The sequence below is a fragment of the Salvelinus fontinalis genome, chromosome 4 (assembly GCF_029448725.1).
Source record: "Salvelinus fontinalis isolate EN_2023a chromosome 4, ASM2944872v1, whole genome shotgun sequence".
Lineage (NCBI taxonomy): Eukaryota > Metazoa > Chordata > Actinopteri > Salmoniformes > Salmonidae > Salvelinus > Salvelinus fontinalis.
In genome coordinates, this window is record NC_074668.1 from 22,639,698 (window position 1) to 22,663,106 (window position 23,409).

General features: G+C 40.9%; 2 protein-coding genes across 5 annotated transcripts; both read left to right on the forward strand.

Moving 5' to 3' along the window:
- Positions 1-502: 502 nt before the first annotated feature.
- On the forward strand, positions 503-12,608 carry LOC129852832 (transmembrane protein 233). Its single transcript, XM_055918475.1, has 2 exons — positions 503-697; positions 12,432-12,608. Exons 1-2 carry the CDS (start codon positions 509-511, stop codon positions 12,606-12,608), a joined length of 366 nt encoding a protein of 121 aa, XP_055774450.1. The 5' UTR covers positions 503-508.
- Positions 12,609-17,629: 5,021 nt separating this feature from the next.
- On the forward strand, positions 17,630-23,072 carry LOC129853367 (5'-AMP-activated protein kinase subunit beta-1-like). Of its 4 annotated transcripts, none has more exons than XM_055919334.1 (9): positions 17,630-17,823; positions 18,669-18,849; positions 19,006-19,175; positions 19,305-19,398; positions 19,478-19,592; positions 19,756-19,889; positions 20,017-20,085; positions 20,282-20,325; positions 22,642-23,072. In XM_055919334.1, exons 2-9 carry the CDS (start codon positions 18,688-18,690, stop codon positions 22,850-22,852), a joined length of 999 nt encoding a protein of 332 aa, XP_055775309.1. In that variant the 5' UTR covers positions 17,630-17,823; positions 18,669-18,687; the 3' UTR covers positions 22,853-23,072. The 4 variants fall into 4 exon arrangements, with proteins under 4 accessions (XP_055775309.1, XP_055775310.1, XP_055775311.1 ...); XM_055919335.1 differs by having other exon boundaries at positions 17,631-17,823; positions 18,664-18,849; XM_055919336.1 differs by lacking the exon at positions 22,642-23,072 and having other exon boundaries at positions 17,649-17,823; positions 18,664-18,849; positions 20,282-20,454.
- The last annotated feature ends 337 nt before the right edge of the window (positions 23,073-23,409 follow it).

Consider the following 23,409-nt stretch of genomic DNA (forward strand, 5'->3'; position numbering starts at 1 on the left):
AAGTGGGAGGGTTTTCATCAGTTGAATTACATGTATTCAATGCGTGCAAGGGAACCACGCCTGAAAAGCCCATTAAGCACCTGCACAAGGTAAGTCTGAATATCAATTACTGAGAAGTGTGTAGGAAAGACGTGAGTAAGAAAGGCATAATTAACTAAATTGGAATCGGGCCCTATGTGCATGCCTTAATCTACTTTCTTCACTTTTTCTCTCTTGAACTCTGTTCATCTCACTTTCTTCCCTGTCCCTCCCTCTCTCCGTCCTCTAGTGCCCCTCCTCTCTCAGAAGAAGGATAGTATTCACCCCTGAAAGTAATTAGGTCATCTCTCGTCTCTGGCTGGAGCCCCTAGTCTGCTTCAGTCTTCTCACACCTAAGACAGTCTTAAGACAGTCTTAAGTCCCCAGATAGGGTTTTTCCTCCCATACATTGGCTTACTTTTTTACCTGGCTCCTCTACTTCCTTTCTGTCCATCTTTGACTGACCAGTGTGACCTGTTTAGCCGGTTCAATGTCTCCAGGGATGCCCCAGCCAACGGAGGTGAAAAATAAGCAGCTACTGGATGTGAGTGCTGACCACTTAGGGGGCAGGGAGGCCCAGGAGATCCCCCCTCTGAAGAACTATGTCTACCTTACCATCCTCACTTGCTTCTGCCCAGCCTGGCCTGTCAACATCGTGGCTCTGGTCTTCTCTGTACTGGTGAGTCTGATCAAGAGTTGGGTCAACATGTCAATGTTGTCTGCCTCTACCTCAATGTCGGTCAAGACTAGAGTATACGTCTCATCTTTAGACAGGCATGAAGTAAAGAGGATGGATCAAAGATATGTGACCTCTTATCTCTGGATACTGTTAAGGTATTGAGGACTGGTTATTTTGACTGTGTTTAAAAATGTTTGAGAAACACTGATCATTTTATTAGCAATATATCATGAGTGAAATCTCAGCCATGACAATTCGTCATGGTAATTTTGTGGCACAACAGTTTATTTGCAATGATACATACTGTTCTGTGTGATACACCTGTCTCAGTGCAAGTGTGTCAGTGGTGTATGATCACTGAATGGCTAATGAGTCAGTGTGCCTGTGAAGTTCAGTCTCATGAGTTACAAAAATAGCCTGTCCACCTCTTTGAACCCCTGTCAGCATCACACACACGTACACATAATGCTGACGATGTGTGCTCGGTCATGACTGGAGCTGAAGTCAAGTTCAACTACAGGATAGGATATATGTCCACGACTGTGTCAAATCCCAGATCCGAGATGTGTTGGAGGGTTAACATTCCGGGAGAGTTTAGACAACCAAAATAAATGGACACAGCTTTGCACAGTACAATGACTGTATTGTGAGTATAGTTTCCCCTCATCAACAGCAGTACTGTAGGGCAGGAAGAGCATACAGTGGCTTGCAAAAGTATTCACCCCCCTTGGAATTTTTCCTATTTTGTTGCCTTATAACCTGGAATTAAAATATATTTTGGGGGGGTTGTATCACTTGATTTTAACAACATATTTTGAAAATGCAAAATATTTTTTATTGTGAAACAAACAAGAAATAAGAACTTGAGTGTGCATAACTATTCACCCCCCCCCCCCCCCCCCAAAGTCAATACTTTGTAGAGCCACCTTTTGCAGCAATTACCGCTGCAAGTCTCTTGGGGTATGTCTCTATAAGCTTGGCACATAGAGCCACTGGGATTTTTTCCAGTTGAGGTGTTGGGTTTGCGTTTTCCTTGATGGCCAAAAGGCTAAATTTTAGTCTCATCTGACCAGAGTACCTTCTGCATATGTTTGGGGAGTCTCCCATATGCCTTTTGGCGAACACCAAACGTGTTTGCTTATTTTTCTCTTTTAAGCAATGGCTTTTTTTCTGGCCACTCTTCTGTAAAACCCAGCTCTTCAGGGTTATCTTTGGTCTCTTTATTGCCTCTCTGATTAATGCCCTCCTTGCCTGGTCCATGAGTTTTGGTGGGCAGCCCTCTCTTGGCAGGTTTGTCGTGGTGTCATATTCTTTACATTTTTTAATAATAGATTTAATAGTGCTCCGTGGGATGTTCAAAGTTTCTGATATTTTTTTATAACCCAACCCTGATCTGTACTTCTCCACAACTTTGGCCTTGACATATTTGGAATGCTCTTTAGTCTTCATGGTGCCGCTTGCTTGGTGGTGCCCCTTGCTTAGTGGTGTTGCAAACTCTGGGGCCTTTCAGAACAGGTGGGAACAGGTGTGATCTCATACACTGAGATCAGCTCATGTGACACTTAGATTGCACACAGGTGGACTTTGTTTAACTAATTATGTGACTTATGAAGGTAATTGGTTGCACCAGATCTTATTTGGGGGATTCTTAGCAAAGGGGGTGAATACATATGCACGCACCCCTTTTCCGTTTTGTATTTCTTTGAATATTTTGAAACAATTTTTTTTTTTCTTTTCACTTCACCAACTCAGACTATTTTGTGTATGTTCATTGCATGAAGTCCAAATAAAAATCAATTTAAATTACAGGTTGTAATGATACAAAATAGTAAAAACGCCAAGGGGGGTCAATACTTTTGCAAGGCACTGTACGGACTGATTAAGAGTATGTGACATCAATGTATGATTTGTGTGACAGTCTGAGTTAACACACCAGTGTTCAGCCCTGAGTGTCCAAATTTGGAGTAAAGCCATATTGTTTTTGAAGTAACAGCAAGGGGGGTTAGGGTGGAGAAACATACTTCTGGATGGCCTCCGTCCGTATCTGATAGGGTTTTGTAGTTTCAGTAGAGCAAACACCACTGTTGACTCTCTCCTTTCCTTTTCATTAACCCCTAAAAGCCTAAGCCGTTGGTGAGGGGGGGAGATTAATATGGTCGTAGCATAGAATTTTATGTCCCCTGTAGGTATGAAATTACACTACATGACCAAAAGTATGTAGACGCCTACTCGTCAAACATCTTATTCCAAAATTATGGACATTAATATGGAGTTGGTCCCCCGTTTGTTGCTATAACAGACTCCACTCTTCTGGGAAGGCTTTCCACTAGATGTTGGAACATTGCTGCGGGGACTTGTTTCCATTCAGCCACAATGGCGTTAGTGAGGTCGTAAACTGTTGTTGGATGATTAGGCCCGGCTCCAATTAATCTCAAAGATGTTAGATGGAGTTGAGGTCAGGGCTCTGTGCAGATCAGTCAAGTTCTTCCACACCGATCTCAACAAATCATTTCTGTAGACTTCCAGCAATGGCGAAGCTCTAACAAGACGTGTCTGCGTAGCGCCCTTGAACTTTCATAAAATGTTAAGGCATTTTGACATGGTTTACCTGTTCATTAATAGTGAGTTGGAAGTCAAAACATCTCTTTTATCGCCACAACAAAAGTTGCCCAATCTAGCAAAGCCTCAGACGAAACATGGAAAGGTAACCCCCTCTGACAGCCCTTCTTCGGCCTCGACGGATGCTAGCTTGGAATAAGCACCAGCATGGTTCAGAATGGAGATGGACAAGGGTATAACAAAAATCCAAGAGACTTTCTGAACGCCTCAGCAAAATGTTTACCCAACTGAATCGAGCCTCTTTGAGATATGTTTAATTATGCCATAGAGACAGAAAAGCTCCCAGACACACTTGAATAAGCACTGACCACAGTTTTGTTCAAACCTGGGAAAGATCCTCTGCTTTGTTGGTCGTATAGACCAATAACTTAATTGAACACTTCATATAAGATTCTTGCAAAACTCATAGCTCTTAGACTAGATAAGGTTCTTCCTGACTTGGTTGATATGGACAAAACAAGCTTTGTAAGAAACCGCTCATCTCCTGATAATATCAGAAGATTATTTAATATTATGCATTATGTAGAGAATGACCAAGAACCTGTATTGGCAGCTTCATTAGGTGCGGAACAAGCTTTTGACCACATAAAATGGACCTACCCGTTTGAAGTTTTACAGAGGATGAATATTGGACCTAACTATGTAGGTATGATTAGATTACTGTGTAAATATCCGGTACCTCAGATCCTGACTAATGGAAACATTTCCTCACAGTTCTCCCTATCACGTGGCACAAGACAGGGTTGTCCCGCTAGTCCTCTCCTTTTTTCTTTGGCTATAGAGCCACTGGCAGAAGCTTTTAGATCTCATCCATCCATCCATGGTGTTCGTATCGGTGTGCGTGAACTTCTGGTCTCGCTATATGCTGATACATTTTGCTTTACCTCACTAAACTAGAAATTTCACTCTGAGCATTAGTTGACATCCTGAAAGAATATGGGACCTTTTCAGGGTATAAAATTAACCTATCGAAGAGTATAATTATGTATTTTAACAGGGCAGCTATGCAGAACCCAATCTTAGACCAGCTGTTTTCTTGGAGACCTCAGAAAATGACATACCTTGGATTGCAAATCTTTTCTGAAATTATTAAGACATATCAACTGAACTATGCTGCACTTCTCAAAAAATGTTGGGGAAGAATTGGATTGATGGCGGGATTTACCAATTTCTCTTACTGGGCGGGTCAATTGTGTAAAGATTCATATATTACCAAAATTATTTGGTACCTTTTTCAAACCTTGCCCTTTCCTATTCCCAAAGTTTTTTCAAACAACTTAATTGGAAGGTCTCTTCATTTCTGTGGAAAGGGAAACCCCCAAGAGTGAAACTCACAACTTTATGCAAACCATACTCAGGAGGAGGACTTACCCTACCTGACTTCCAGTTGTATTACTGGGCATCTCAGTTAAAGGCTGTGTGGGTATGGCAAAATACAACAAGTTCACCCTCTTGGAGACAGATAGAGGAAGAGGGTCTGTCCCTTGTAATATTGGCAAATATACCTTACATTAGCCCACCTAAAGCTTTGCTAGGTATCATAAACTACTCTTTCATTAAAAACACTTATTGATTGAAGTCTATAAACAAACAGAAGGGTATAAATCTATATATGAACAAACACCTTTCTATAATAACCCCATCTTACCCAAACCCCTGAGAGATGCTTTTACATGTTCTTGTTTCAACAAAGGAATTAAAACATTTGGTCATCTCTATAGAGAAGGTGAACTACTATCCTTTCAACAACTGGCATCTCATTTTCAATTACCTGAAACAAATTTCTTCAAATTTCTTCAAGTACCTACAGGTTAGGCATTACCTACAGGTTAGGCACTCAGCAGGGAGGTAGGATTCAGTCCATGTGTAAACCTATAACTGATAAACTGTGGCTGGAGAGAAAAGGGGTCAAAGGTTTCATTTCTTACGTGTACTCTGGTCTTCAAGGTCTGTTGGGGAACGATGGCGCTCTGAAGGCTTGCATGAAGTGGCATGATGACCTTGGTCTCATTGTTGAGGATGAGAAAAGCTCTTTTTAGATGCTCAGCATCTTTAATTTAAGACACGGCACAAATTGATGCAATTCAATATTTTACATAGGGTCTACTTAACACCAGAGAGACTGTATAAGAAAAAAAAATTACATCTGCATTTTTCCCAAGGTGTAAAACAGGGGTGGGCACAATTATGCATATGTTTTTGTCCTGCCCTGAACTAGGCAATTATTGGAAAAACATTATTCAGATCTTATCACAGGTCACTAAAATGACTGTACCACTAGATCCTTCCCTTATTCTTCTTGAAGATGACTCTGCAAAACCAGATTCATTAAATTGGCAGTCATTGCAGCCAATAAATGCACAGATATTTAATGGAAGAATGACACTCCGCCAAGCAAGCAGATGTGGCTAAAACTAACATCCTATATTCCATCTGAAAAAATTACTACAATTCACATAATAAACCCTTTGAATTTAATGAGGTCTGGGGGGGGACTTTCAACAGTTTCTAGAGTTGTCACCTTAGCTGCCTCATTATTATTTTATTTATTAATGTATTATTTGTTTTTGCGTTGATAATTTATTTTCTACATTGAATGTGAAGGTCATTCTGTTTCATTTTTGCTAATCATCGACGCTAATACCCGTAGATGGGAGGCATGAGTTGTTAATGGGTTGGGGACGGAAGGGTTTTGTACGATGTGCTCCCATGTAGCATGCTGTTTTGTGCTCCCATGTAGCATGCTGTTTTGTGCTCCCATGTAGCATGCTGTTTTGTGCTCCCATGTAGCATGCTTTTTTGTGCTCCCATGTAGCATGCTGTTTTGTGCTCCCATGTAGCATGCTGTTTTGTGTAGGTGGAAGGAATAACGAGGCATTATCTGTGTCACATTTTGCTGATGATTGTTAAATTGTAAAAAATGACAATTAATACATTGTTAATAAAAAAATATATATTGTGTGGACCTCGCTTTGTGCACGGGGGCACTGTCAAGCTGAAACAGGAAAGGGCCTTCCCCAAACTGTTGCCACAAAGTTGGAAGCACAGAATTGTCTACAATGTCAGTGTACGCTGTAGCATTAAGATTTCTCTTCACTGGAAATAAGGGGCCTAACCCGAACAATGAAAAACAGCTCCAGACCATTATTCCTCCTCCGCCAACCTTTACAGTTGGCACTATGCATTGGGACAGGTAGCGTTCTCCTGGCATCCGCCAAACCCAGATTAGTTTGTCGGACTGCCAGATGGTGAAGCGTTATTCATCACTCCAGAGAGCCCGTTTCCATTGCTCCATTGCTCCAGCTTTACACCACTCCAGTCAACGCTTGGCATTGTACATGGGGATCTTAGGCTTGTGTGCTGCTGCCCGGCCATGGCAACTCATTTCATGAAGCTCACGATGAACAGTTCTTGTGCTGACGTTGTTTCTGGAGACAGGACATACAGTTGACCGGGCAGCTCTAGCAAGGCAGAAATTTGATGAACTGACTTGTTGGAAAGGTGGCATCCTATGACGGTGCCATGTTGGAAGTCACTGAGCTCTTCAGTACGGGCCATTCTATTGCCAATGTTTGTTTATGGAGATTGCATGGCTGTGTGCTCGATTTTATACACCTGTCAGCAATGGGTGTGGCTGAAATAGCCGAATCCACTTATTTGAAGGGGTGTCCACCTACTTTTGGCCATGTAGTGTATACTGTATATATTTTTGATTCAATACTGAATTTGGCCTTTACTACTACAGCCATTAGAAATGCATTGAATAACACGTTCATGAATTACAAAACAGTCACAAATGAATCATAAGGAATAAGGTTTTGAAGTGTCTGTCCTATATCTAGGAGATATAAGAAAGCTCAGGAGATATATATATATATATATATATATATATATATATATATATATATATATATATATATATATATATATATATAGACACCCTTTTCTTGTTGTCACAAAACTACTTTCATAATTCCATAATTAAAAAAAAATGATACCGGGTTACCTTCAGACGTGGGTGACCACATTTAAAATACCCAAATGTGGGACAACAAGATGATTTTGCGGGAGATTCGCGGGATAGTGTAACCTAGACATTAATATTTTTTCACACACGAAAATCTTCCTCCTACTGCACCGAGCTGCTACAAGGCAAATGCAGCGTTCCATTGGAAATTAATGTTCTTATGGTCAGTGGCGATTTTAGCATGTAAATCTTGGTGGAGCAAACAAACAAAAAATGTGGGATACATGCCAGCAAAGCCACAACACAGCACTAAATAATACATTCATTTCACTATAACTGTGACAAACGGAACCACAAACTGTTACGGCCTACACAAAGCTATCCCAACAGCAGTCCCAACACCTTACCACTGCTACACCTGGCTTTCAGCGGAGCCTTGTCTGGCAGCAAAACAGTTCATTCAGCCTCATTTACTGCCTGTAAAAAAAACATAGCCGATATGGCTGACTTGCTTTAAAAAATGTGGTTTCTACTGACAGTTGAGATGTGCAAACTATGGCACAAGGGGACGACAAGCGGATAAGAGGCAATCCGTAATTTTGATTTAGACATTAATGAGCAAACGACGACAGATGTAGTCAATATAACTATTTCTTCAGCACTTTTGTACAGCAACAAAATTCAGAACATGGGCCATTTTTACAGTATTCTCTCTGTACACCAAGTCAGAACAGTAGGATAAATACAGGGGGCATATAAACAGACATTGAAAGCTCTTACAATATTCAATGATTACATTTCTCTAAAACAGGTTATAGGCTACATGTGCACCACCAAGTCAGAAGAGTAGGCAAAATTAAGAGGTGAAAATAGACCAAATTAGGGTGAGGCACATTGCACGTCGTTTGGGTCTTTGAGTGTCAAAAAAGATACACGTCATATAACACTATTTGACACGTTAAATACGCTTTTCAATTGACACATTAATAAATAACACAATTCTATTGTAGAATGTTGTGTGTGCTGAATTTGCATGTGCAAGCCAAGCGCCACCACTCCTATCAGTAGCACTGTCTAAGCTGTACAAAAAGAAGCACACATCGGCCACAAATGATGTGTTTACAATACCGCATTGGTGAAAATAGACCAAATTATTAGGGTGAGGCACATGGGCTATTAACAGCTTACTACACAACATACACTTAGTATTACTTTCTTAGCTACAGTATACATATCTCCCTTGCATATTACATCATTTATGCAGCAGCATACAAGACATTTTTGGACTCACCTTCGGAAGGTGGAGCGGCGGTCCTTTCTTTGCAAATTTTGTCATAAAAGTCTGGCATTCTCTGGATTTATGGTGGGAACTCTGGGGGGAAAAACACATAGCCACTCCATTGAATAGCAGGCTAACGTTAGTGGTTGCTTTGCAATGCCTGCAGTTAGCCACTGATTATTTACAGATGACTTATTTGTTGAATTTGCGATTTTCAACTTGTGTAATCTCTATGTCCAATGGCCGATGAGCACCGATACGTTTTATCTATAATTTCTCTTCATTATTTCTCTACATATGAAAAGGTTTAAAAAGCATGTGCTAGTAGATTGTCAACTTAATTCATGATGATGACGGCTAGCTAAGACTTTGAAAGTAAGATCTTGACATCGTCAGTCCAATCAAAGCTACTGTAGATATAATGTGATTTGATGTAATTTTATCTGTGGCCAATGACCTTGAGCCTTCTTGGAAGGGCACTTGTAATATAACTCTATGGCAGGACCCAAAGGGCTAAAAATGTGGATGTCTACCCTTACTAAGGACTTAAACTGAGTGACAGAACACTGAGCCAATCACCGCGCAGTGCTCTTATTTTCTGTTGGCTCGGCCCACCACCACAGAAAGCACTGAGCTAGGCTGAAACACCTGCATTTTGGAGCTGACTTACTCAAGAAAACAAAAAAGAGACCATATGTGTATGCAGCTTTATTAACTGTCCCACCTGCCCTGAATGATGGGTCGTCACTGCTTCTGGTGTACCAAAATGCAATGATGCTGTCGGTGTGATCGAGGTGTAACGCCTCAATCAAACCCACCCCAACAGCGTCATTGCATTTTGGTACACCAGAAGTACATTAATTTCCAATGGAAAGCTGCGTTTGCCCTGCAGCATTTCGTTGCAGAGGAAGTTGTAGTGCATATATTAGATTTATCCTTAGAGTTGATCAGGCTGTTGATTGTGGCCTGTGGAATGTTGTCACACTCCTCTTCAATAGCTGTGCGAAGTTGCTGGATATTGGCGGGAACTGAAACACGCTGTCGTACACGATAATCCAGAGCATCCCAAACATGACATGTCTGGTGAGTATGCAGGGCATGGAAGAACTGGGACATTTTCAGCTTCCAGGAATTGTGACATGGGGCCATGCATTATCATGCTGAAACATGAGGTGATGGCGTCGGATGAATGGCACGACAATGGGCCTCAGAATCTCGTCACGGTATCTCTGTGCATTCAAATAGCCATCGATAAAATGCAATTGTGTTCATTGTCCATAGCTTATGCCTGCCCATACCATAACCCCACCGCCACCATGGGACACTCTGTTCACAACGTTGACATCAGCAAACTGAGCACCATACACATTGTCTGCCATCTGCCCGATACAGTTGGAACCGGAATTCTTCAGTGAAGAGCACACTTCTCCAGCGTGCCAGTGGCAATGGTAGGTGAGCTTTTGCTCACTGAAGTTGGTTATGACTCCGAACTGCAGTCAGGTCAAGACCCTGGTGAGGATGACGAGCACGCAAGTGAGCTTCCCTGAGACGGTTTCTGACAGTTTGTGCATAAATTCTTTGGTTGTGCAAACCCAGTTTCATCAGCTGTCCGGGTGGCTGGTCTCAGACGATCCTGCAGGTGAAGAAGACGGATGTGGAGGTCCTGGGCTGGCGTGGTTACACGTGGTCTGCGTTTGTGAGGCCGGTTGGAAGTAGTGCCAAATTCTCTAAAACAACATTTAAAACAACACAGACGTCTGGCAACAGCTTTGGTGAACATTCCTGCAATCGGCATGCCAATTGCACACTCCCTCATAACTTGAGACGTCTGTGGCATTGTGTTGTGTGACCAAACTGCACATTTTACAGTGGCCTTTTATTGTCCCCAGCACAAGGTGCATCTGTATAATGATCATGATGTTTAATCAGCTTCTTGATATTCCACAACGGTCAGGTGGATGGATTATCTTGGCAACAGAGAAAGCTCACTAACAGGAATGTCAACAAATTTGTGCACAACATTTGAGAGAAATAAGCTTTTTGTGCATATAGAACATTTCTGGGATCTTTTATTTTATTTTGGGACCAACACTTTACATGTTACATTTATATTTTGGTTCAGTGTAGATAAGCTACTTATATTTTGGTTCAGTGTAGATAAGCTATTTTAACTATTTAGCTCTGTGATCCGAACTGAAGCTCAGTTTAACGTGGAACAGATGGTTCACCTTTTCTATTGACGTTTGTAGGCTACGTCTGAATAATGTAATGTTAAATTTCTGGAGTAGACAATATTTAATTGATAAATATAATACAAAATACATATCATAAATATATTTTGCAATGGTTTTGACCTTTTTCTGGACATGAGTTCATATTCTCAAAGTAGCCATACAACAAATTGCCATGCGCATGTCTAATTTAATTGGGCCTACAGGTATTAAATAGGCTATTCATTTCACGTTTTTGCTCTATGTATACAGTATAATTTAACAGGTGAACAGACAGTTGATAGACAATTGATGCTTTGCATTGAAATGTGTAGGCTACCACTGTAAGTAGGCCTACTGTAGTTTTCATATTTTTCAGAGTAGGCAATGTTTCACAATTCACAGGCAGTGCAACATATTTAGGTTCAGAAAAAGTCAATGCAAAACGTTATTGAAATCAAACAGTGTGCTTACAGGTAGACAACAATTTGCAATTGTTTTGTCTTTCAGAAACGGTCAGTTAGACTACACCAAAAATCACTGCAAAAGAAAACATTCTCCAAAAACATTTGATTTACTTTGCCATTGCTATTTCCTTTAGATAGTGTCTTAGCCTAGTTCTAATACTTCCAAAGTATACAGCAAATAAGGACATTTTTGTCACCATAAAAGGTGAATGATGGGCAATTTTTAGGCAGAGTTATAATGCTCGTTCACGCGCACAGTTTTACAACAGGTCTGATTTATAACGGGAAAATGCATAGGCTATGTATGGGGTGCGCCAAGTTTATTAATTTCAATATTGTGTGCATGGGCAGTCTTTTCAGAAAGGGTGCAAGCAGATATCTAGTATAAAATGTACGCAACGGTTTTAAATGAGGCCCCTAGTCTGACAAACAATGCTGTAGCTCTGCCACTTTCCACAGCAGATGAGGAAGGCAAACAGGCAGATGTGGTGGATTGAAATGCAGCCCATACAAATAAACAGATATCTCTAGCTTAAACAGAATGATTTTGATGGATTTATTTTATTATATAATTAGATCGACTTAAGGATCCATTAAACATAATGTGTGCCAATGGCAGCTGTTGCAGCTTTGTGGCTGTGAGAAACAAGATGAGGAGCACATGACACTGAGTAATCCACAGCACTCTGACAAACCTTAATATAAACATGAATTTAAGATGCCATCCAAGGCAGGGACGGGGTGAGAAACAGAAGTTCAGCAAGAGCATTTTCTCTTCAACCGAGTGCCGAGAAGTGTACTGATCAGTGCCCATAAGGGTTTCCCATAAAAATGATTTAGTGTTTACAGGTCCAGTCCAACCATTTCATCTGACTCACCAATGATACAGCGTCACTCTTCCCTCCATTCGTAGTATTATGATCTCTTTAACTGGTGTGTCCCCCTTTGAATCACTGGCTAAATATTAGATGGTTTATTGGCTGGGATGAAACCTACCTGTATCTCCCCAGTGTCCACTAATGGTGTACAGTAATGGTTATTGATGAATAATTATAGAAAACTTTACACCATTTATTGATGAATGGTTCTAATTGTTTAAAAGTGATATTTTCTGTTGCTCTGCCTCAACTGTAACCATTGTTCTTGTCCTCCCTCCCTCTCTCTCTGTTTCTCCCTCTCCTGTCTTCTGAAGTCTCAGAACAGTTATGATGAGGAGGACTATGCGGGTTCCGAGAGGCTCGGTAGGAAAGCCTTTCACATGGCGATAGCCTCCATGATCATTGGCCTCCTGATCATCCTGATCTTATCCATAGTGCACTTTACCACGGTACGATTACAACCATCAGTGTACCTGAATCCATTCTCATGATAATGTTTTTCTTGCTTCATTTAGAATTATCGGGAGATTTTAATTATGAACTATTTTGTGCTTTTCTATCTCTGTTCAATTCCATAGCATGCTGTATGAATGCTGGAGGATGAAAGATGGCAACATTCACCAGGAGTGATCATCTCCTGGGGAAGGATCCTCTCTGGGCACTTTCATGATCAGACCAGACATTCTTCAGAGAATCATCTGCTGATCGGGCTTGAACCTTTGAATCCTGGGTTGGATCGTCTTGTCTGTATTCCTATTATGATAACCCTCACATCAGTTTACTTTGTAGTGAAAACAGAAACTAACATTCAGCGGTCTTATTGTAATGTACAGTATGCTGTTGGCCGCATCTGATGGAACATGCAGTCTGTGGAACCAGCCCACAGATCGTTTTCTGACATGAAACTTAAAAAAAGCATTATATTGTCAGTATTGTACAGTAACATTTTAATAACATTTTTATGAATGCTTATTGTTTATACATACCAAAAACACAAAAGTATTGTACACTAGCCTAAAGGGCATAGGCAAATGAATTGTGCTCAGATGGTTAAAGGTGCGTAATTCCTGTCATTCTTTTCTATGTGTGTATGTTTAGCATTTTATAGATCTCGACATAGTATAATCTATGTAGGGTTGTTTAAAGGACAAACAGTTGTTGATGTCTGAGAGCTTGCATGATCCTGATGAAATTTGAATACAGATAGGGTTCAGTACATACATGTCATACCCCGTGGTGTTCTCCTGTATCATAGCCTGATGTTGTCTTACAGCTGCTCTGTCTTTATTTTATCATCTGATGGAAAAAGATATAAAAATGAAATAGAACTGATGAATGTAGAATTTATTGTGTATTCATATTTTCCCACTTTTACTATGGAACTGAAATGGATGTTCAGCCACTTGTGGTAAAGAACGTGTGTGTTGTATTCCAATAAATGTTGTGCAATTTTAAAGTTATCGTTTGATTTTGACATTCTACCTGCATGACCTCTTTCTTTCTCTCTCTCTCACAAAGACACAGACACACAAGCATACATGCACTTATTCATACACCAAAGGTGATTTTTTTCACAGGTTAAGCCACTGATGGGTGAGATGTTTGTTTGGCTGATTGCCTTCCTTACTCCCCCCTCATGCCCCATGCCCCACATTCCCAAGTATCCTTCACAGCCTTTGCAATCTGCAGAGTCTGGAGGATCCTGTATTCTGATATGTAATAATATCATCATTAAAGGCTATAAATAGAGGCCTGGCACTTAGCTGGTACCTTAACGATGGCTTCAACAACCCAACATCCCTTAGTCATTATTTGGATGATGCAATGGTGGTGGTGATGACAATGTTGACGATGGTGAAGATGAGAAGAATGATCATTAATCTTTTATTTAATTTCAGTCAGGAATTTAAGGATTCAACATTGAGCAGTGCACAGCAAACTGAATCCATGCACAAAACAAGAACTTTTTTTACACCTCAGGGTCAAAACTGTAAATTGTCAATTTTGTTAATTTGTATGATTGTGTGCAGTCATACTTGTTAAAGAAGTATTGGTCTCAATAAGATTTCCTGTTTAAATAAGGTTAAAAAAATACAAATACAAACTTGCTAAGACTGCTTTTCACACCCCAGTCTGTGTTTATCTAAGTGGGTACACTTTTTGGAGCCTCTGAGGAAAGCTTTGAGACTGGTTTCCCAGTGAATATTTTGCTGTGGCCCAGTTGTGAGACGGTGAAACTGGATAGCCGTGTGAAAGCATTAGAAGAATAAGTCAACCTGCAATGGTTGAGCAGGAATACCGTAGGATATCGAAATCAGGAGTCATATGTGTAGACAGACCATATAGGACTCTAGTTCCCAAAAGTCAGTTTTAACTGACATCTATGCACATTTGTGGCCTGCTGGAGGTCATTTTGCAGGGCTCTGGCAGTGCTCCTCCTGCTCAAAGGTGGAGGTAGCGGTCCTGCTGCTGGGTTGTTGCCCTCCTACTGCCTCCTCCACGTCTCCTGATGTACTGGCCTGTCTCCTGGTAGCGCCTCCATGCTCTGGACACTATGCTGACAGACACAGCAAACCTTCTTGCCACAGCTCGCATTGATGTGCCATCCTGGATGAGCTGCACTACCTGAGCCACTTGTGTGGGTTGTAGACTCCGTCTCATGCTACCACTAGAGTGAGAGCACCGCCAGCATTCAAAAGTTACCAAAACATCAGCCAGGAAGCATAGGAACTGAGAAGTGGTCTGTGGTCACCACCTGCAGAATCACTCCTTTATTGGGGGTGTCTTGCTAATTGCCTATAATTTCCACCTTTTGTCTATTCCATTTGCACAACAGCATGTGAAATTTATTGTCAATCAGTGTTGCTTCCTAAGTGGACAGTTTGATCTCACAGAAGTGTGATTGACTTGGAGTTACATTGTGTTGTTTAAGTTTTCCCTTTATTTTTTTGAGCAGTGTATATGCTGTAGTCTTTCAAATTTGTGATTGACTTAGTGTTGTTGTTTGTCTATTGCTATGTTTGTATAGTTGTACTTTCAAATCACTGAAACCCCACCTGATGTGGTGGAAGTTGTCGAACCAGATCAGAACACTTTCGAGTACTACCTTCAGGCACGGACTGAGAAGGATGTGGCGGTTTTTGACCAGGCAAAAATGATTGTCTGCCGTTAATTTATTTTCTGGCCCTCCAAGAGATATGTAAAAAATGTATTTGTAATATGAAATATAATTGCATGTATTTCTGTCATCAATCAAGGTGAGACTGAACATGGACAAGACGCAGGAGAAACAGAAGGAGAGCTACCGGAGCAGAATCAAGAAGGGGATCAAGTGCTACGACATCCGGGCGAATTACTTGGTTTGGAAGAAGGACGAAAGGAAGGTGTGACCTGGGAAACCTCGCTGCTCTTTTGCTCCTAGCTGGGGTCACCGTCTGATAAAGTGAAGCATAAAAAATATCATCACTATTTGCATTTGCACACAAAATAACCTGGAGCTAGTTTTAGTTTCCCTAACACTGATACAATCTTCTGCAGTTGGAGCAGTTGGACGGTCGAACACTGGAAGCACTGACGCCCTACACTTCAGTGAAGCCCAATAGACGAAGTATGTTAAGCTTTGGTTGACATTTGAGAAAGCAAGAAATGGTAGTTATGCTAAGATTATAAAAATGTACCTCTTCAATTTACCTCTCCTAATGACTTTAGGACCATTGACTGTCCGAGCCACCCAGGAGGTATCCCATCCACCAGAACCAGCAAGTTCAGATCAGTCTGATTCTCTGTGCTCTGAGTCGAAGGGGGACCAGCTTGAGATAGGCTATACCTTCCACAAGTGTTGAAAAGTACATATCTCCCATTTATAACACTGCACTAATCCATCAAATTTTCTCACAGTAAAGTGTAACCTGTGTGTTTGCTTGTTTAAGTCTCTGTCTCCTACCCTTTTCCCTTTAACTCTGCTCCTGTTCTCCAGGACCTAGGGGTTCTGCCCAACACCCAGACACTAATAGTTTATCGAATCCTATTGTGACGTAGAGGGGGACACTATTTGACCGGGGGACATTATTTGGCATGACAGTTCCTGTCGCCACTTTGGCATGACAGGCCCCCAAAGTGGCGGCAGGTACTTTCTGGATCGAATCCCCAAGCTGACAAGGTAAAAATCTGTCGTTCTGCCCCTGAACAAGGCAGTTAACCCAATGTTCCCCAGTAGGCTGTCATTGTAAATAAGAATTTGTTCTTAACTGACTTGCCTAGTTAAATAAAAGTTAAAAAAAATAAAAGTTTTAATTAAAACAAATAATAATAATAATTTAAAAAAGACTCACATAGAATCACCAGAATCACCAGGAATTCATCCAAAAATAAAATCATTCAGGAAATCTGTTCCCAAGTATTCACACAAATAAAGAAAGAGAATATGATCGTTTATCAATGTAATCCAGGAATGAAATTATTGTTATTTTCCAATTCAATCTCTTTTTCGGTTTAGTTGTCGTCAATTTGCAGTGTACAAATTATTATAAATATTTCACAACCACTCGCTCCAATAAAAATTATCCCAAGGCTGAATCAAGGTTCCTATCCATGGGCTGCGTTCAGTACATACAAATGTAATAGAACGTTCAATTGAACGGAAATGGTGCTGTACTGAACGACTAGTTGAAAAACGGGGAGGGGTTGGGTTGTGGGCTCATATTGCACATCTCCTTTTAAATACGTCACTCATTGCTTCAAGCCATACCCCGACACACCCACCAAACAGAGCAAACTTTTCTCAAAGTCTGTTCAAGAACCTACATAACGTTTTGGAAAAACGTGTAGTTCAGCACAAACCGCAACGTAGCAAAAGTTCAAGCGACATAACCCAGGTCTGTTCTTGGACCTGGGTCCGGTTTCCCAAAATCATCTTAAAGTGGAAATCTGCCGTTTCCTACATAAATTTTTTTACTTAATGATTAAAAAAAATGTTGTACCCTACCCATTGATTCTTGAAGAATGCCTCATGAGCTTTGTATAACTGTCATACCACATCAGAACCCAACATATAAGCTTGTTTTACTCCAATATTGGTAAACAAAGTACATGTAAACTAACACTATATAGCCTCAAAACATGGTTAAAACTATAATTGTGATATCATGGATGGTCAGTCCTTGCATCCATAGCTCTGTCTATGAATTTGAGTTGTTACAGTTCTCCAGTCTCATTCCTTGGCTTTTTCCCGAAACAGGAGCGGATTCACGTGTTGTTGTTTTTTCAAATGCTGATTGCCACTTTAAGGCTAAATTCATAATTAGAACCACAGGATAAATTCTATGGTTCTAAAATTAATTGAAGCTTAAGATGCTTTTGCGAAACCGGGCCCTGAACGTTTCCTTTTTTAAACCTAGGAAGCCATTATGGCCAATCCTAAAATGTGCTACAGCTTCACCTTTTGTTTGTTAAATCAGAGTAGTGTTTTATGTTGTGACCTAGAAAAGGTTACACTAGTTTGTGAAATTGAACTGTCCTCAATGGTCTGAAAAATCATTCCGAGACAGGCGTGACTTCGAATGCGAAAAAACAGGAAGAGGTGTGTGCTCGTGCAGCCTACTGTTTGTCTTTGGGTTAGGTTACAATTTACCCTTTCAGGGGAAAATGGCGATAGGAAATACAATAGCGTAGATTCCCAGTATTAGAATTTCCAGAAATTAAACGAAGGTAAGAAAAGTGAAAACAATTAGGCCTACTTCAATGTTACTTTGGCATGGATCTTCCGGATGTGATGTGTTTTAAAGTTTGAGTAACGAGGCAGTTTTTGCCATAGGTGGTATATATAGTAGGTCATATGGTTTTTGCTTATGCACGGAAACGCAAACCTAATGTCAGTGTGTGTCTGCGCCGGTGTTTGTTTTTGCGAGCACGTTTGTGTTGGGGTTAGGGGTATTGGTCATGTCAGGAGACGGGGATCTTTTATCAAATGCTTACATTTTGGTCTTGGCCATTTCTCAATCAATTACAATAGGCTTTGGTGGAGGATTCGCCAACAGATTCGGTCCTGCTTATTTCCAGCTGCACTGCGATCAGACAGCATCCCTGTGTATATTAAGGCACGGTGTAGCCTGCGCGAGATATGGCTTGGAAACATAGGCCCCTACCTCAACCAGGGATGAGAAATGGGCTGTACTCCGAATTGTCCCATTATCCCAACTGTTACACCGAGTAGATTTAATGACGGATAGTTTTTAAGTAAACTGCCGTTTTTGTCCTAGTTATCAATTCTGAGCACAACCCATTGCACGTCTTAATATACACAGGAACGCTGCTGTCCCACCCGAGTGCAAGCTGTCTGTTCAACAAGGAAGGAAATGCTCAGAATGGCTAAATGTTCAACCAGGCCAGCTTCTGAAAATATTTTCTGTCATGTAAATGTCAGATATTAGAAGATATATTCATATTACATTATGTCAATGTGCCTTGTATATAACAGGGCTGGTGTGTACTATATTGACAGTATTATTGTTGTTGATAATTTTTTCACACTTGTGTGTTGATGATCAGTGCAGTGGTTGTTGCTGAGTCAGAATGGGAAACAACAGCAGCAGTGGTGAGCGGGCCAGTGCAGGTCAGGGTGAGAGACCCTATCAGCGTGATGATGGACAAGGTGCCAAGGATGGCGCACGGCCCAAGATTCTCATGGACAGCACAGATGATGCTGACCTGTTTAACACCCGAGAGGCTAAAAATGTATAGAAATATAGATAGTGAAGTCTAAAGGGATTAATTCATTCAGATTTACATTAAAGTATTTACAAGGTTGCCTGTAGGGCAGGCTATACCCAACTTTTTTTCTGTGGGCCTCAATGTGTAGTGATGTTGTTAATGTGAGTCCAATTGTGCCAGGCTCCTCAGGAGATCCAGGAGTTTCTAGCCTGGCAGAGGGACCTTGAGAGTGACAGTAAATGTCCCAGTCAGGCCAAGCCCACTGTGTTCCGTTGGACAGGCGCTGGCAAAGAGATCTTTGTGTCTGGATCATTCAACAACTGGGCCACCAAGATTCCCCTCAACAAAAGGTGAGCAGGTTTGGGGAAAACCTGAACAAAGCACTTTAATTTGGCAAAATGTGAATAGTTCATACTGATTGAAATTGAATGATATTTCCTGCTCAATTTTGTTTGTATTGTGTTATTTTTCTGACCCAGCCAGAACAACTTTGCAGCGGTTGTGGACTTGCCTGAGGGAGAGCACCAGTATAAGTTCTGTGTAGATGGACAGTGGACCCTCGACCCGACAGGGGTGAGTACAAACCCTCTGTCGGAATGATATAATAACATTCCCTCTGTTCTGTCTTTCAACTGTATTTCATCCTTCACAGGCTGTGTTGACGACCAAAACTGGCACTGTCAATAATGTCATTCAGGTGAAGAGGACTGACTTTGAGGTGTTTGAAGCCCTCATGATTGATTCTCAGGAATGTGCAGATATGTCAGGTACTGATGCTTGATTACCATCATAATTTATGTGTTTTACCAATAACAACTCCATTTAGTGTTGAAGGCCATTTAAATTCTGATGATAAATTAATTAAGGGGCCTAATTTCACCTGGTGGTTTACTGCACATTGAATCATTGTGTGTGTCCCTGTGATTTCAGACCTCTCGAGTTCCCCTCCGGGACCCTACCAGCAGGACCCATACATAACCAAGACAAGCGACAAGCTCAAGAACCCCCCCATCCTGCCACCACACTTGCTGCAAGTCCTACTCAATAAGGACACTGGCGTGTCTGTGAGTGATGGTTTAGAGGCTGGAGAACACCTTCATTGGGAGTCATGATGGTGGAAATATGTTTTTATTTTCTCTGATTGGTGTCAATTTCTTAGTGCTAATTGTTTGTTTTCTATATCCTGAACAGTGTGACCCAGCCCTTCTTCCAGAGCCCAACCATGTGATGCTCAACCACCTCTATGCCCTCTCCATCAAGGTAAATCATTGCTGTTCTCAACTCATTTGTTTCCTCACTAGACCAGACACCTCAGCAGAGATGGGGTCAATTACATTCCCTGTTGTCAGTTGAATTTGACATAGAATAGAGCAATTCAAATTCTGTGTTAAATAGACCTCAACTCTGCATCTCAAGACATTCCTGCCTGATCCGTGTCTATTTTATTTTCTTTCAGGATGGGGTGATGGTTCTTAGCGCAACCCACCGCTACAAAAAGAAGTATGTGACCACACTTCTGTACAAGCCGATCTAATCATGCCATCATGTGCTTCCTGCCTAGAAACGTTTCAAATCTATTCTTGTATAATTCTGTTTTTTATATCGATGATTAAACTTCTCTCTATCTCAGATGATTTGTAAATAATATGACCCCTTGACCTTTAAGAGTTCAAATGTTCTGTTCAGATATCGTCATATTAGCTCAAGGAAAAAGACCTGCATTTGCCAAACAGACACTTATCATGCTAGTTAATGGAAATGTATCCTTATGTAATGGTGAGACAAAACCAGCTGCTCCAAAACTACACCAGAAAGTGGAAGATAGCCATATAAATACACAAACCAAGGTGGACAAAAAAGTTATTGGATTCAGTCCAGAAATGACCTTGTTAGACTGCTTTTGCATATTGATTCTTGGTCTAACACCTTTTGATCTCACTTCCACTCGTACACTCCAATAACTATATTACAGTGCATTCGGAAAGGATTCAGACCCCTTGACTTTTTCAACATTTTGTTATTTGAAAATGGATTAGATCGTTTTTTCAACCTCGTCAGTCTACAGACTACTCCGTAATGACAAAGCAAAAACAGGTTTTTAGAAATGTTAACAATGTATAAAAAAAGAATAACGGTTATCACATTTACATAAGTATTCAGAAACGCCTTCCACTGTTGTCATCCACAAACTTGATGGTGTTGGAGTCGTGCTTGGCCACGCAGTCATGGGTGAACAGGGAGTACAGGAGAAGACTAAGCACAAACCCCTGAGGGGAACCAGTGTTGAGAATCAGTGTGGCAGATGTGTTGTTGCCTACCCTTACCACCTGGGGGTGCCCGTCAGGAAGTCCAGGATCCAGTTGCAGAGGGAGGTGTTTAGTCCCAGGGTCCTTAGTTTAGTGATGAGCTTCGTGGACATAATGGTGTTGAACGCTGAGCTGTAGTCAATGAACAGCATTCTCATATAGGTGTTCCTTTTGTCCAGGTGGGAAAGGGCAGAATGGAGTGTGATTGAGATTGCGCCATCTGTGGATCTGTTGGGGCGGTATGCGAATTGGAGTGGGTCTAGGGTTTCTGGGATGTTGGTGTTGGTGTGAGCCATGACCAGCCTTTCAAAGCACTTCATGGCTACAGATGTGAGTGCTACAGGGCGGTAGTCGTTTAGGCAGGTTACCTTCGCATTCCTAGGCACAGGGATTATGGTGGTCTGCTTGAAAAGTGGGTATTACAGACTAGTTCAGGGAGAGGTTGAAAATGTCAGTGAAAACACTTGCCAGTTCAAGGGTTTTCCTTTATTTTTTACTATTTTCTACATCAACCCTATGAAATAAAGCATATGAAATCATGTGGTAACCAAAAAAGTGTTAAATAAATCAAAATAGATTTGATGTTTGAGATTCTTTAAAGTAGCCACCCTTTGCCTTGACAGTTGGCGTTCTCTCAACCAGCTTCTTAAGGTAGTCACCTGGAATGCATTTCAATTAACAGGTGTGCCTTAAGTTAATTTTTTGAATTTCTTTCCTTAATGTGTTTAATGCTACCTTGTGTTTTGACATGGTAGGGGTGGTATACAGAAGATAGCCCTATTTGGTAAAATACCAAGTCCATATTGAGGCAAGAACAACTCAAATAGGCAAAGAGAAAAGACAGTCCATCATTACTTTAAGACATGAAGGTCAGTCAATATGGAAAATTTCAAGAACTTTGAAAGTTTCTTCAAGTGCAGTCGCAAAAACCATCAGGCGCTATGATGAAACTGGCTCTCATGAGGACCGCCATAGGGAAGGAAGACACAGAGTTACCTCTGCTGTAGAGGATATGTTCATTAGAGTTAACTGCACCTCAGATTGCAGCCCAAATAAATGTTTCACAGATGTTCAAGTAACAGACACATCTCAACATCAACTGTTCAGAGGAGACTGAATCAGGCCTTCATGGTCAAATTGCTGCAACAGAACCACAACTAAAAGACACCAATAAGAAGAGACTTTCTTGGGCCAAGAAACACGAGCAATGGACATTAGACTGGTGGAAATCTGTCAGTTGGTCTGATGAGTCCAAATTTGAGATTTTTAGTTCCAACCGCGTTGTCTTTGTGAGACGCAGAGTAGGTGAACGAATGATCTCCGCATGTGTAGTTCTCACCGTGAAGCATGGAGGAGGAGGTGTGATGGTGTTGGGGTGCTTTGCTGGTGACACTGTGATTTATTTAGAATTCAAGGCACACTTAACCAGCGTGGCTACTACAGCAATCTGCAGCGATACACCATCCCATCTGGTTTGCACTTAGTGGGACTATCATTTGTTTTTCAACAGGACAATGACTCAACACACCTCCAGGCTGTGTAATTGCTATTTGACCAAGAAGAAGAGTGATGGAGTGCTGCATCAGATGACCTGGCCTCCACAATCACCTGACCTCAACCCAATTGAGATGGTTTGGGATGACTTGGACTGCAGAGTGAAGGAAAGCAGCCAACAAGTGCTCAGCACTCCTTCAAGACTGTTGGAAAAGCATTCCAGATGAAGCTGGTTGAGAGAATGCGAAGAGTAAGCAATGCTGTCATTAAGGCAAAGGGTGGCTACTTTGAAGAGTCTAACATATCAAATATATTTTGATTTAACACTTTTTTGGTTATATGATTCCATATGTGTTGTTTCATAGTTGTGATGTCTTCACTATTATTCCACAATGTAGAAAATAGTAAAAATAAAGAAAAACCCTTGAGTAGGTGTGTCCAAACGAGTAGATGTGTCCAATGTTTTGACTGGTACTGTATGTAAATAAGGTATTTCTGTTTTTTATTTTGTATACATTTGCAAACATTTCTAAAAACCTGTTTTTGCTTTGTCATGAGGTATTGTGTGTGTAGATTGAGGAAAATTGTGTAGATTGCGTAGATTGTTTTATTTAATCTGTTTTAAAATAAGACTGTAAAGTAACAAAATGTGGAAAAAGTCAAGGAGTCTGAATTCTTCCTGAATGCACTGTATAAAGGTATTCTCCAGTTATTACTTACACAGAATTCTATGTGTTCAATACAAATACAGAACTAACAAACACATACTCAAAAGAATGCCATT